Source organism: Hyla sarda, chromosome 1 (assembly GCF_029499605.1).
Source record: "Hyla sarda isolate aHylSar1 chromosome 1, aHylSar1.hap1, whole genome shotgun sequence".
NCBI classification, from domain to species: domain Eukaryota; kingdom Metazoa; phylum Chordata; class Amphibia; order Anura; family Hylidae; genus Hyla; species Hyla sarda.
This window is the reverse complement of record NC_079189.1, coordinates 411,467,520-411,483,387: the sequence shown is the minus strand read 5'-3', so window position 1 is coordinate 411,483,387 and position 15,868 is coordinate 411,467,520. Positions and strand designations below refer to the sequence as shown.

The 15,868-nt window shown below is 42.5% G+C and overlaps 1 protein-coding gene across 6 annotated transcripts in view; it reads left to right on the top strand.

Moving 5' to 3' along the window:
* Positions 1 to 15,868, top strand: part of EMID1 (EMI domain containing 1) — a 170,736-nt gene that overhangs the window by 102,546 nt on the left and 52,322 nt on the right. For 5 of the 6 annotated variants that reach the window (XM_056528738.1, XM_056528735.1, XM_056528733.1 and 2 more), the window contains 2 exons: positions 806 to 850; positions 1,065 to 1,154. The exons of the other annotated variant lie outside the window; for it this stretch is intronic. In XM_056528738.1, the coding sequence (XP_056384713.1) occupies positions 806 to 850; positions 1,065 to 1,154 (135 nt within the window). The remainder of the gene's footprint in view (positions 1 to 805; positions 851 to 1,064; positions 1,155 to 15,868) is intronic. 6 annotated transcript variants of the gene reach the window in all.

The following is a 15,868-nucleotide window of genomic DNA, read 5'->3' as shown; positions in this document are numbered from 1 at the left end:
TCAGTTACTGAAGGGGGACACCACTGCTGCCACTCATCGGCTGAGAGAGCAATGCCAACCCCATCCCCAGAAAGGGCTACAAGGTGGCACAGGGATCCAGGATAGTGGCCTTGCATGCTGTGTAAGAGGAACAAATACGGGGGAGGGGGTGTACAGTATGTTATTCTCCTTTTCCCCCCTGCCTGAGCAGAATTATAAATTACAATACTTGACAGCTGTAGCCATTTAGTGGTCACAGCAATGATGTCAGTGAGTACTGCCCATTGAAGTGGTCATGTGCCGGTATGCTAGTCATTTCTGCAGCAATGTATACTGAGGCAAGCAGGGACCATAGGAGCATGGTGCCACAGAGCTGGGGAATTTAAAAGGTGACTATGTACCTTTATACTATTTACATCTTAGCGCAGCTGCCCTTTTACGGCCCAGAAGACCCAATTTAATGATGTAGGTGTTAAGCTGACTAGATCATGTCTGTAACTTCATGATCCCTGTCTCACTGCACACTGTTAAAACAGTTTTCTCTAAACATATGCATGTACGCATTGCATGGTCTATGGTGTCCAAGGATATGTGTCACAGGATGTAGGAAGGAACCAGTAACGGGAGAGGTTGCTGAACATCCTGTGTATTGACGTCCACACCAACAAATCCAATTCATTAACCTTCTACAAGTGTCACCTAAACAGCTGTGTGCATTTGACTTTACCATTATTCATAGTGTTCTTCCATAACTGCATGCCATTAAGCTTATACAATCTCTACGGTTTCCTGTACTCCATCACTTGTTAGTGTCTTCATTTTGCAGGGTCAGTGTTGTATCAAGAAAAAGACTCCTTTTTAGCCCAGGAAGGTGAGTAACATACATTTCAAGCTCTCATACAATTGCTGAGTAAAATAGGAGCAAATGAGATGGCTTACTGCTGGTCTAAAATATGTGGGGCAGCATCCTAGGGGAAGTGGAAGAGGTTAATATCTACATAACCTGAAGAGATTGACTCTATAAAATGTGGAAATCTTTATGAAACAAAATAGCTAACTGATTGTTTTTTAAATTTTTATTGTAGGTATAAATACTAGGAAGGGTCCTATAGGTCCAGTGGGTACTCCAGGAAGTCAGTGGTCACCAGGATTAAAAGGTCCAGCTGGACCTCCAGGTGGGATAGTAGTACTGTCAGTGAGAATACTCTTAGGCTGGGTTCACACTACGTTTTATCCCATACGGGAGCGCATACGGCAGGGGGGAGCTAAAAGCTCGCGCTCCCGTATGCCTTCGTATGCGCTCCCGTATGTCATTCATTTCAATGAGCCGACCGGAGTGAAACGTTCGGTCCGGTCAGCTCATTTTTGCACCGTATGCGCTTTTACAACCGGACCTAAAACTGTGGTCAACTACGGTTTGAGGTCCGGTTATAAAAGCGCATACGGCGCAAAAATGAGCTGACCGGACCGAACGTTTCACTCCGGCCAGCTCATTGAAATGAATTACATACGGGAGCGCATACGAAGGCATACGGGAGCGCGAGGTTTTAGCTCCCCCCTGCCGTATGCGCTCCCGTATGGGAGAAAACGTAGTGTGAACCCAGCCTTATCTGGTTTTCTATTGAACTTGTATGTGCCATTACTGTTTATTTATCTTTATATCTGCTTAGTCTTTCTATGACAGTTCATCACAGCATTTGACTTTTGAATACATTTTTGATATATACATTGTATGTGGTGTAAGGGATTAGGTAACGGGGATAACGTCTCCTGGGTAGACAGGCACAGTTTTGCAGGAACACTGTAGAAATTGCAGTCCAAACAGCAGGGGATTCGTTTAACTGACCTCAGCCAGTTTTATTGACAGGTTGAGGTACAGAACATAAAATATAAAAAAACTAAATCCTAAGGCTGTCCGGCTCTAACTAACAACAGGAAACCTCACTAACCAAGTGCCGGCCTAATACCGGGCACCAAACAATATAGCGATGTCCATACCACTTGTAGTGCTCTCACAGGCTCCATGCAGATAACCTGTTCCCAGGCTGAGAGAGAGATGTGTCTGCGTTCTCAGCCTTATATCAGGCCAGCACACCTGAGGAGGGATTACCTGACAGCCCAAAACCCGGACTGTCCGGATGGAGTGGGGGCCCACCCTTCTCTCCCCACTCCAGCAACACAGGCCCTAAAAACACACAGGTTTTATACAAACCCAAATTGCAGAGATGTCTGCATAGACCTCTGCTGAACATTTCCCTGGTTGCTTTAAGTTACATAAGTGAGGAACCTCGGGCACACATAGACCCCGTCCACTACTTCTCCAGACACTCTGTCACAGTGTGTATGTATATGTATATATATATATAATATATATTTATTACTATTATTTTTAAGATATATATATATATATATATATATATATATATATGTATATATAGTTTGACTTGTCTAGCTTGATTGTTCATTTACAGGCATACATCTTGTAAACACAAATGATTAATAGATTAAATGGGGTCTCTGGTTTTATCTGCGTAAAGGGAATCTGTCTATCATAGCTGGTATGCGGAGATGGGGAGGCTCTCAATACGGGGCAGTTTTGTGCATGTGAGGAGAAGTTTCCACCTTTTTGACACCTCAGGATACAGCAGCAGGGACATTAAAGGAAATCTGTCATCAGAATCACCCGCACTAAACCTGTTACACAGGCTTGTAGTGCGGGTGATCCTGATTAAAACGCTTCTTACCTGGTTAAAAATGGTTCAGCGCTTCTTCAGATATCTATATCTTTTAGTTTTCTGTTATACCCTGGCTTGGGACTCAGTGGGAGGTGTTATCATCTGGGACTCGGCTACACGTCATTCTAGCTGGGCGGAGCTGCCGCCCGGCTCATGAATATTCATGGACTTATCCTCGTGGTCTAACTCCTTTTTCTAGGTCTGGTGCATGAGGATAAGGTCATGAATATTCATGAGCCGGGCGGCAGCTCCGCCCAGCTAGAATGACGTGTGGCCGAGTCCCAGATGATAACACCTCCCACTGAGTCCCAAGCCAGGGAATAACAGAAAACTACAAATATAGATATCTGGAGAACCGCTGAACCATTTTTAACCAGGTAAGAAGCGTTTTAATCAGTATCACCCGCACTACAAGCCTGTGTAACAGGTTTAGTGCAGGTGATTCTGATGACAGATTTCCTTTAAGGAGTAGATTTATCAGCCATAAAAGCTAGGTATGGACTATTTAGGGCTGTCATCAATTTGGATAGCTCAAAACCGCAGACAGATTCCCATTAATCACTGTATAAAAATCAGTGTAATTTTAAAAACATGCATTCTTTTGGTATATTAACGCTTTTATATTAACTCTGGTGACAGGGAGATTTTAGTGTGTTTTCTGCTGTTATTGAGCCATTCATGGTGCATTCTCTCCATTTCAGGAGGATAAACCAGAGGTGGGTTGTTTGCCAGCAGTACTTACACAGGGACTTCCTTTTACTTACTTCTCTAACTTGTCACAGGACAGCACACACGTTTCTCTGTCATACCATGACACAGTGCTGGAGAAAGTACACTGGACAGATCCGACTGACATTACATTACTGTACATTACTGTATATGAAGGGGAGTGTGGGAGAAGAAGGGACTTCAAAATTGTATGCAACTGATAAATAAAGCATTATCAGAACCATACCATGGAAAGATGCAGAGGTGGATCCAGGATCAAAACCTATAGGGATGAAAAAATAATAGTACCAGGGATGTGGAAAATCCTATCGCCCGACGCCCGGGACAAGTAGTTCTGGGCACCGGGCAGGTGAATTTGTCATAGATTTAGCCCTGTATCGGGCAAGCAGGGACAGACAGACTTCCCCCTTATCTTTCTTTAATGCCGGTGTGAGGCGCAGGAGCCGATGCAAGTCTGCACCTCACACCGGCGCTCAGAGTGTATGGAGAGGGCTGCGGCCCCCAGCTGACCGCAGACCCCGATGTCGCACGTTTGCGTTACATAATTAAGCCACGCCCCCTTATCTCCCCTCCCGGAGGATGGAGGACGCAGCTCAGAAGACACAGCAGGGTGAGAGAAAGGACGTAGACAGCTCGGTACACAGTTCCATCCCCCGCACACAGCTCTATCCCTCCAGCTGCTCTGTCTCCACAGGACCTCATCTACCACGGGGAGGTTGCTAGTTTGCACGGGGAAAACACAGAGCGGGGGGGTGAGGGGGAGGACGGAAATCTCACCTCACACCGCGGTGTGACTACAGTTCTGATGTCCATTCATGGCCAGCTCAGGTGAGGAGGCTGAGAATGCAGGCAGCAGCGGCAGGAAGGGTGGTTGTATATGTATGCTGTGAGTGTATGTGTGATGTGTGTATGTAATGTATGATTGGGGGGGGGGCAGCGGCAGGTGTATGTATGATGTGTGCATATGTATGGTGTATATGTATGGTGTGAGTGTACGTATGAGGTCTGTCTGTGTGTAATGTGTATGTAATGTATGATGTGTGTATGATGTCTGTCTATGTGTGATGTGTATGTAATGTGTGATGTGTGTATGTCTGTCTATGTGTGATGTGTATGTAATGTATAATGTGTGTATGATGTCTGTCTAAGTGTGATGTGTATGTAATGTATAATGTGTGTATGATGTCTGTCTAAGTGTGATGTGTGTATGTAATGTATGATGGGGGGGCAGCAGCGGGTGTATGTATGATGTGTGCATATGTATGGTGTATATGTATGGTGTGAGTGTATGTGTGTATGATGTCTGTCTGTGTGTGATGTGTGTGATGTGTATGTAATGTATAATGTGTGTATGATGTCTGTCTAAGTGTGACGTGTGTATGTATGTGTGTATAATGTTTATATGTGTGATGTATGTATGTGATGTATGATGTGGGGTGGGCAGCGGCGGGTGTCTGTATGATGTGTGTATATGTATGGTGTGAGTGTATGTGTATGATGTATCTGTGATGTGTGTATGTAATGTATGATGTGGGGGGGGCAGTGGCGGGGGTGTGTGTGTGTATGTATGATATGGGGGCAGTGGCTGGTGCATGTATGATATGTGTATGCATGAATGTTTTGTATAGGAGCGGACTGTCACGTCGGGCATTAGGGCAGTGCCCAAGGGCCCGTGTCTCGGGGGGGGGGGGGGGGGGGGGCGCTGCCGCCACCGCCAGTTGTGCCATCTAATTTTATTTATTTTTAGTGGCTTCTGGCCACCCGCACTAAATTGCACCACCAGAATCCCGAACCCTTCATACTCGCCCGCCGACCAAGAGCCCCACGGATGAACGCAAACACGCCCGAACCAAAACTACAGCTTCCAGCATGTTACACCATAACCTAAACTGTAGAACTATAAAGTGTAACATGCTGGGAGTTGTAGTATTGGTGGGGTCAGCTGCAGAGCTATAGGCTGCATCACGGCATGCTGGGTGTTGTAGTTACTAACTGTAATTCCCAGTATTCCTTGACACAGACTATGGCTCTGCAGCTGACACGAACCAAAACTACAACTCCCAGCATGTTACACAATAACCTTAACTGTACTACTATACAGTGCAACATGCTGTAATACCCACACAACCATAGGCTGTATCAGGGCATGCTGGGAGTTGTAGTTATCTAGTAACTAAATGCAACTTCCAGCATTTTGTGACACAAAATGCACCACATAAATTGGAGAAGCAGAACACCCCCCAGTAACACATAAGTCCCTATGAAGACTGAAAATTAGTGATTTAAATATTTTAAAAAGTGCGTATACATGTGAATAAGCCCCTTTCCTAATAAATGTTTCCAAATTTCTTTAAATAAAAATAATGTACAAAAATAAACAGAAGTGGTATCGCTGCATGTGGAAATGTCCAGAGTAATAAAATATGATGTTAATTAAACCGTACGGTGAACGGTGTAAATGTAAAAAATAGTCCAGAATTGCTAATTTTTGGTCACTTCATATGAGAAATTTTTTATAAGGTGATCAAAAAGTTACATCTAGACTTTTCTGTGGTTGCCTCAGGCGTAAAAGGAGCTACAGCTCTCCCTCCGCTAATAGCCTGGCATGCTGCGATCACCGCGGCCGCTATTAAACCATTAGATCACCGCTGTCAAAGTTGACAGCAGTGTCTAAAGGGATCTTATATCCATCCCTGGTGGTCTAGTGGAGTGGATTGTACTATTTTTGTTGAAATTATTTTATCTACCAGGACTAGTGGATTTTCTTGAGGGATTGTGTTCCGCTTTAGTCCCTTGGACAAGTAGTTTTTTTTTTTTTATTTCCACACCCCTGAGTACACATGTGCCATTATGACTTTTGCTTTGTTTTGGCCATGCCGCTCACCATTCTCTTATGTAAAAAAAAAATTCTCAACTCAGTGTAGTAATGTGCCCTTAGACCTGTATGCATAATTATAGGCAATTAAATGTAAATCACCTTTTGATCTATATTTTACCTTGCTCAATTTTCTGGCGGTTTTCTTGGAAGCTGGGGGGCATTTTTTCAGGACCTCCCCTTTCCCTTTCTTGAGGTCTGCACAAACATTTTGACATTTGCAAAGCTTTGTATCTAAAGTGCATGCTTTTTATAACTCTAATGGAGCCATGTGGAACCTATATGGTGAAAATACACAAACAATAAGTTCAGAAGTTGAAGAAAGAGAAATTATTTAGCATATAAATAATAATTTAACACCTTGTATTGCTTGTCAGTGTGCATGGAAATGCTCCTCTTCTGAAAAGGCTGCAAGCTATCTGGATCTCAAAGGGGTTCAGCTCACAATGATGAAAGCTGAATTATACACTGAATTATACACTGAATGGAGCAGAGAAGGGAGAGAAACACACTCTCTCCCCCCCTCCCCTTGGCAAATGGGTCAAAAAATTTTGTTGCTAGGACCAAAAAGGCTTGGATACCATTCGTTTGCAAAATTAAAGAGACAGAGACCTCTACTGGGTGTTTTTTATTTTATTTATTTATATTTTTTTTAACAATGTTTTTACATCTTTAGCAATCACATTTTTAAATTAAGTATATTAGGAATGTGCTTAGTTTCTAACGAAGTATTACAGTAAAAAAAAAAGTTGTTTCTAATGACAGTAACACTTTACCTCAACACAAATTCTTTGTGAAACCTAATCACATGGTCAAGAAACAGCATATACTTATTCTCACCAAAGGACAAATGTATGACACCACTAAACAAACACAAATATACCCTATAATACCACAATATGGTGGTTTTATACCATTTCAAGTCACGCAGTACTATTACTATACAGACTATACAAGAGAATGCGACACTGATCAGACACAGACACTGGGAGAATACAAAACAGTTAAAGAAGATCAGTTTACTCTCTTGACATGTCACATTAAGTAAATACTTGAATTCCCAAGACAACAATTTTGGTGCATTCTCACTGCAGCAGGATATTGCCAGGAACTGTCAGGTCCTACTCCAATTTCAAGACCAAGCAGAAACACTAAGCAGCGTGGGGGGGGGGGGGGGGGGGGGACAGAGTTCAGACTTGACGCGTTTCGTGGTGTCCCCCTTTGTCAAAAGCATACTGCCAGTGTTATACACAATGTTAAAATAGAGTACATCTTACCAACTGATGGAAATCAGCTGAGAGCACACAATTAGAACAATGGATAACACGGGTGCATCACTGCTCATGAAACAAGTGGTTAACATTAACCCCTGAAGTAACTTATATTTTAAATAGAGACACAATCTGAAATATATATAAACCAAGTGTACATATAATTTACATAAACCTCAGGATATATAAAGTTTCATGATGTATATATAATGATACCACAAAAGTGTGTTAGCTAGAACAAAAGAAAACATATAAAAGACAAAAAACACAGATGCAACAATGTGAACAACCACCAAAATAATAACTTCTTAGCATATTCAAAAGTTGCAAGTTGAGTAAAGTTTTATATATCATGAAACTTTATATATGCTGAGGTTTATGCAAATTATATGTACACTTGGTTTATATATATTTCGGATTGCATCTCTGTATAAAATATAAGTTATCTCAGGGGTTAATGTTAACCCCTTGTTTCGTGAGTAGTGATGCCCCCGTGTTATCCATTGTTCTAATTGTGTGCTCTCAGCTGATTTCCATCAGTTGGTAAGATGTATTCTATTTTAAAGTTGTGTATAACACTAGCAGTATGCTTTTTTTCCTTTGTCTGTATCCTGCCTCCACTGCTCCGTGGTTTTGGTGCACTTGGTCTACTTCAGGGTTAGAGGGTGAGCTGGACTTTCTCTGTCTCTATTAAATTATTTGAGACCTAAGACCAGACTCTTTAATCACCTAATCACCACTTTCCCAAATTCACCTATGGGATATTGGATAGATAGATATATACACACACAGGTATCTAGGTACTCAAGTTTCAGAACTTTTAGCATTGTGCAAATCTAAGGTATAGTATAGAATGCCTTAGGTACTTTTTGCAATGCCTAGCATTCTTTGGAATTTTTCAGCAAAGAATGAAATAAGGTTATTTTATTGTGACCTTTTATACTTTACCTGGGGATTTTATTACAATGCCTAGTTATTTTATTGTAGATATTAATACCAAACAGCCAAAGTAATTACATATATATAATAGACCACAAAGATGAGAGAATGTTATTACTAACAGGGAACATTGCATCAATGACATCTGACAGTGATGGGGAAAATACTGGATATGAATATACAGTATTAACAAACTGCTATCTGAAAGCCAACATTGCCTCATTTTACTCTGTTATTTATTACTGCAGCCTAAACTTGAATGACATCTTCAATTGGAAAGAACATTTTTCTTAACCCACAAACATTCCTTAGCTTGGCACTTTGCCTAACACATGCACTTATCCGTGCTCAGTTCCCGTGGATTGTTGTGTTGCGGCTGACCTGGGTGAGATTTTTTTACCCATAGGCATGGATGTCTTCCAATGCCAATAAATGCAAAGAAAACTGCAATCTAGCAGAAAGTTGTTTTTAACATCCGCAAGGCTTATCTTTCAAAACTGTATGACAGAAAAACTGCCCATGTTGGCCTTAGTTACCAGTCACAACTCTGCTTTTACTTCTTAGGTTGCTGTGATAAAATGAAAGCTGCGCTCTGATTGGGTACTATAGGTGCCAATTGTTCTCTTAGTTTTGTTTTGTTTTACATATTATTTTTAACAATCAAAGACGCTTTATTTAGAGTAAAAAGGTAGCATTACAATATGATAAAGCATCACAATAGAATAGATACAAAAGCCCCTCGGGGCAACAAAGAAACAAAAAGCTACAGAATCCAGTATACATACATCGAGGAGGTGGCAAGAATGAGTACAAATGTATCTTGGTGTTGCAATAATAAGGAGACAGGCTGCTTACAGTAATAACAAAGAATTACAATTACAATGGTGACACGCGCTCCCCTATCAATAAAGTGAAAAGCAATGAGACATGGGGGGACAATAAGAGGATGAGATTCAAGGATCCCAGACCACATTAAATCTCTCCACCGAATCCTCCAGGATGGAAGACAATTTCTCATTAAGCTTTATTATATAAATGCTAGCAAGGACAGGTGGCAGGGACAGAGTAGCCTGCTTCCATTGAGAAGCAATATAAATGCGAGTAGCCAGTAAAATTTGCTGGGCCAATCTAAACACATAATTTGGCATTCGGCTAGGTCTGTGTCCCAAGAGACAGAATGCGGAGGTTGCAGGGATGAAACATGGCAATATGGCAGTCGATACGTCAAGCACTTGTCGCCAAAGAGTCGCAACTACGGGGCAACTCCACCACATTTGGTACATCGTAACCTTAGACCCACAGTCCCAAAAACAGAACGGTGAGACCAATGGGTAGATATTATGTAACCTAGCTGGGACCATATACATTCTATGCAACACATTAAGAGATGTTTCTGCCAAGGACACCTGCCAACTGCCCTTGAAACAGATTCACAGCAGGCATGCCATTGCGAGAGAGAGAGTTCAGAATGGATATCACTCTCCCAGTCCACCATGAATTTAAGGTTCCGATCCTTAGGGGAAGGGGAGTTAAATTGCACATATAAAGAAGATAAAAGACCAGGGAGGCCTGAAGAATAAAGGGAATAGCCTTCAAAAGGGGTCAGAGTACCCTCAAAATGTCTAGGGCCCTGTGATGAAAAAAAGGATAAAATTTGGTGAGCCCTGTAATGTTCAAGTGGAGGGAGGGAAATCTAGACATCAGTAAGTCTAGAGATATCAACCGTTTCCTAATTTGAAAAAAATAATTAGACAAATAAGTCAGTTTTGCCTCCACCCACTATCGAAAGGTGGAAACATGTAGCCCCGGTGTAAGGAGAGGATTAGCTAGAAAAGAGAGAAGAGGAGAGACAGGCGATTGGAGAGAAAGCTTAAAGTGAACCGATTGCCACAGGGAGAGAGAATGCAAGGCAAAACAGGCTGAGGAAGGTAGTAAAGAAGAGACAGGGCAAGAAGACCAAAGTAAAGCAGAATAAGAATAGGGAGAAAAGAGGGAGGACTCAAGGTCCACCCAGCGTGGTGCACTCTTGGGGACCTAAACTAAAACCAATTGCGCTATCCTGGCTGCGTAATAGTACCAGATAAAATTAGGAACAGAAAGACCTCCCACCCATTTATGATAATGCATAAGTGATCTATTTATTCTGGGTCGTTTGTCCGACCAAATATATTTAAAGACCTCACGTTGTAAAAGGCGAAGGTCCCCTAGTTAAACTGGCATAGGTAGTGTGCGAAAAAGGTATAATAAACAGGGAAGTATCACCATTTTGATTATATTCACCCTGCCAAGCCATGATATATGTGGTAGATCTCACTTACGAAGATCAGATTTTATGGCTTTATATAAGGGTGGGTAATTGGCCTGGTAGAGAAGGGGCAATATAGAGGTAAGCTTGATTCCCAGGTAGGAAAGACCCGGACTAGAATCCCTAAAACCAAAATTAAGAGAAATAAGATGTTGTGTAGGGGTTGGAACATTACAATATAGAACTTACGACTTTACACATTTACACAAAGTCCCAACTACTGACTGAAGGTAGTTAAAAGTTGAAACTAATTGGGTAACGACACCAATGGTTTAGTTAGGGTAAGCAATAGGTCGTCTGCAAAAAGATTGGTCTTATATACGGAGGATTCCACAGTCACACCATTGATATCCGGGTTAAGGCGAATCAGAGTCGCCAGAGGCTCCATTACCAGGTCAAGCAAGGCTGGGGATAGGGGACACTGTTGCCTAGTACCGCGCTGAATAGAAATGGGTTCTGGGGTAGTGGTTGGGAGCTTCAAGTAAGCAGTTGGGGTTGAGTATAAAAGGCACAACACATGGACAAAGGGGCCAGAAAATCCAAACTTAGAGAGGGCAGAAAATAAATAGGGCCAAGATACACTGTCAAAAGCCTTTTCTATGTCTAGTGCCAAAGCTAGCATGGTATACAGGTAGTGTTTGACCAATGTATAAGGTTCAAGATAGTGCGAACATTGTCAGGGGCCTGCCTTCCCAGGACCAACCCTACGTGATCAGAATGCACCAGGGCTGGGAGAAACCGGTTAAGACAGGTCGCTAGGATGGAGGTCAGAAGTTTAGAGTCAATATTAAGAAGAGAGATAGGATGATAGATAGCAGGGATAAGGAGATCTTTAAGAGGTTTAGCTTCCTTCAATGAGCGGACTGTGTGCGAGTGTCCATTAATGCGGAATTACAAAGAAAATGGGAAGCCCCAGTGATATTTAACTTGTGCCTGCTGGAGTGCTAGGGTCACTGGACGGAATTCCCTTCTGTGGGCCAAGGTAGTGGGGCCAGATCAGAATACAAATGGACTGAGGACGGGACCCCTGGCAGGGATGGTACGTTCCTGGCAGCCGCCAGCAAATTATCACGTACATCTGGATAATGCAATTTCAAAATAACATCACGTGGAAGATCAGGGTTCCTGGGTGCAGCCAAGGCATGATGTATGCGATCAAACCGTAATAACTCCAGCTCAAGGGGGGGCTTAGGATCTCCTGGGGACTGTGTAAAGACTCAATAATATCTTGACAGAACAAGACTGCCCGACCGTATATCTAAAGACCTGAATTAACATCATCATAGATCATTATAATTCATTTTAGGTCTCCTGTACATCCACTGACCAAACAAGCATTCATAGGAAATGCAAGCGATTTTCAGATTGACAGTCTTTCCATGTCATAAACAGTCGGACAACCCTGACAATGCTCATCACATTGTAGAGCCCACACAGGCAATTTATTTTCTAGTTATGTAAACCAAGAAACGCAGCAAAAATGCTACAAAAATGCAAATATGGGAACTCAACCTAAGGGTATATTCACATTACAGAATCTCCACTTGCGTAATTCTGTAAGCAGAGATTACATCTGCCGGCTGACACTGAAATCCTTTGGTGGTAGAACCACCTGTGCCGTCACCATTTATGGCATCATTATCGGCTGCATATCTCCCTTTGTAAGTAGTGGATGCAGGCCTGGTGCAAGAATTTTTGCCACCTTAGGTGAAAGCTAATTTTGCTGCCCCTTGACCCCGCCTATTGACTCCTCCCAATGTATGGAGGCACGCATGATGTCAGGATGTTGGACGGACCTAACCTTAGTGATCGCCCCTATCTGCCTCAGAGGTGGTGCTGCACTCCTCCAGCAGGCTGGAAAAATGCAGGTTATTATAGTATGCGTGGGGTGGGGGTAGCGTGGCAGGGTTTTGCATGATGGACAGGTGCTTTGGATGGGCTGGTGCTTCAGATGCTGACTAACTTTATTGCAGTAGGCAGAGCGGCACCCCCTATCAAGAGGACGCTCTAGGTGGCTGCCTATTTTGCCTATAGGCAGAGCCGGCACAGAGTGGATAATGAATTTCTATGGCTACACAAAAGGTGAAGCAATCATGTATGTAATCAGGTCTTAGGGCCCACTTACACTATGAAGTTTCCAGGCTGAATTCCGCTCAGAATTTCCACTTAGAAATTCCGCTGTATAAAGACAGCAGTGTGAATGGGTTTTCTGTTTACCCATTTACACTGCAGAATTCCTTACATGTTCATTCTTTGGCGAAATTCCATGCAGTAAGTGGTGACTGTTGTTCACAGCTGCATACTATGTTCTGACGCTGGACAACATCAAGATCCAGTATTATGGCTCCCAGAGCTGAAGTGGGACCCAGGAGAATGGATGGCAAGTATTGTTGGAATTGGCTGTTATCTATTGGATAAATCTAATACATATCAGCCAATGGGAAATATTTTATTCTTTACTAGTAGAGCCCCAACATATTATGTAGTGTTGTACATTACATAGTAATAGAAGGTGCAAATATAGACCCAATGCAATTCATATAGAGAACATGCAAAGCACACAAATACACGTGAGGAAAGGAGAACCCTGCCCAAAATAGGCTTACTGTATAGAAGGTGTGAAAAAACATATTAAATATAAGACAGATGGCAAACTGCTCATCCTAAGGGGCACAGCTGCCAGGTTACCTTCTCTGTACAGTTCCTACTATTGCAACTGCTGTCATTTCTGACACTGCCTGTAGGGTGTACCCAGGACAGGGTGCACACCAAAATCCTTCTCCCACCTATCTCCTGCTATTACTGAGTATATCTGGCAGTTCCACCTTTCACTACCTTCTGTTCAAAAAGGTCCCAGAGTTTGTATATGTTTTTGTTGCAGGGTTTGACCTTGTCTTGTTTTCTTGACTTTGTGCCTTGTTCTATGTTGTATCTTCTGTTTCTAACCTCAGCTTGATTCTGACTATGAACCTGTGTTACCCGCTCTGACCTCTTTGCCTTTCCATTGACCACATGGTCACCCCTGACCCTTTATTTGTACTCTTCTCTGCCTGGTCCCTGTAGGGAACTTAGATAAAGCCCTCAGAAGTGGCTCAAAGTCAAAATGGTTAAGTGACACAGTGGTCCACACACGCTGATCTTTTCTGTATAGAGTAGGGGACCAGAAATACCACTGGCAGGCAGCAATAAGAAGTACTGACTGTCTTGGCTACAAGTTAAGGGACAACCATGGTAGAGAGAAACATAGGTAGACATTTAAAGGGGTACTCCACTGGAAAACAATTTTTTTTAATCAACTGGTGGCAGAAAGTTAAACAGATTTGTAAATTACTTCCATTAAAAAATCTTAATCCTTCCAGTACTTATCAGCTGCTTTTATGATCTACATGAAATTCTTTTCTTTTTGTATTTCCTTTGTGTCTGATGACTGCTCTCTGCTGACACCTCTGTCCATTTTTGGAACTGTCCAGAGCAGGATAGGTTTTCTATGGGGATTTACTCCTACTCTGGATAGTTCTTAATATGGGCAGAGAGCACTTTGGTCATGCAGAAAGGAAATTCAAAAAGAAAAGAACTTCCTGTGGATCATACTGCAGCTGATAAGTACTGGAAGGATTAAGATTTTTTAATAGAATTAATTTACAAATCTGTTTAACTTTCTGGCACCAGTTGATTTAAAACAGTTTTTGCCAGTGGAGTACCCCTTTAAGAATGTGTGAATTCTGAAGGCTTGTTTAGATGTTTTAAAGAAGTTCTTTATACGTAAAAGTTTCTAGAGAATGGGGCAGACCAAGAGGAAACCGGTAGATCAGACGAGATGTAGGAATAAGGATGTGGTGAGCCATGGGGTGTGAGGTGAGGTGTAAGGGGCTGATGGTGTTGCCCAGGGGTAGATGGTATTAACACCTTCAGGTTCATGATGCCAGGGCGTGGTTTTCCTATATAACCACCCGAAGGTAGCACCGCTAGTCCTAGGTCAGGCAGGGGCAAATAATAGTCCAAGGCCAGGTTATGGTTATTCGCTAGCTTTACTGAGGTAGACACATGGTACAGTCTATACAGTTCGGCCAGGATCGCAGAGAGGTGACCAGTAACACGGGGGACCTCGCAGCTTGCTGGGACTTGCAGTGACTTGACAGACTATAGGTGCAGGCCACGCTGACTACAATTGACTTGACTTGACTGAAGACGATGACAGATGCTAAAGATAACTTGACTTACTGACTTGTGGCTGCAATTTAGGTTGAGGCCTCCAGGTGTGCTGGACATGACCCTGAGACGTCTGGACTGGACTGAACCTCAGCAGGAAAGAATCCCGAGAGATTGCAGCTCCTCCCTATCTTATAAAGGGGGGGAGGGGGGTATTCAAGGAGCCTATAGGCTACCAGCGGGTCACCTCGCACCTGGTGCTCTCTGGGTAAGAAACATATGACTTAAAACAAGTGCCAAACATTGTCATGTGACCAACAATCATATGACCAATGTCAAAGGTCCATTACACTTAATATACAACCTATTCACATTATGGGGAACACTGCAGGAGAGCCATGAGGACATACAGAGACTCAACCTGACAGGACTGTAAGAGCATATCCCGTACTGGGACACCACAAGGAGCAGACAAGGTGGTTCAGAAATAACTGAGGTAAAAGAGACTCTAAGTGAAGTAGTTATCTTTATATATCAGTATGACCCTTTCGCAGGGTTACAGCAGGGGAATGCAAGTGAGTAGAAAGATAGAAATGACAGATTCTGAATTATCAATGACTTCAGTTTAGAGGGGTTTTGGTGGTGACAGAGTCCCTTTAAAGGTGGAGCTGTAAGGTAGAGAAAATACAAAAGCCTCACACAGAACAATAAAAAACATTTACATGTAACAACAAGAGTACTGCAGTGGAAATTATTGCTCAATTATTGAACAATTATGCTTATCCTATTAAAGATTTGTCTCTCTTAATTTGTCAGTTCCCCTTCCTCAGAATTAATAAGTGAATCCTGTATAGTAAAGAATTATAGTTAGTCATGTTCCTGTAGT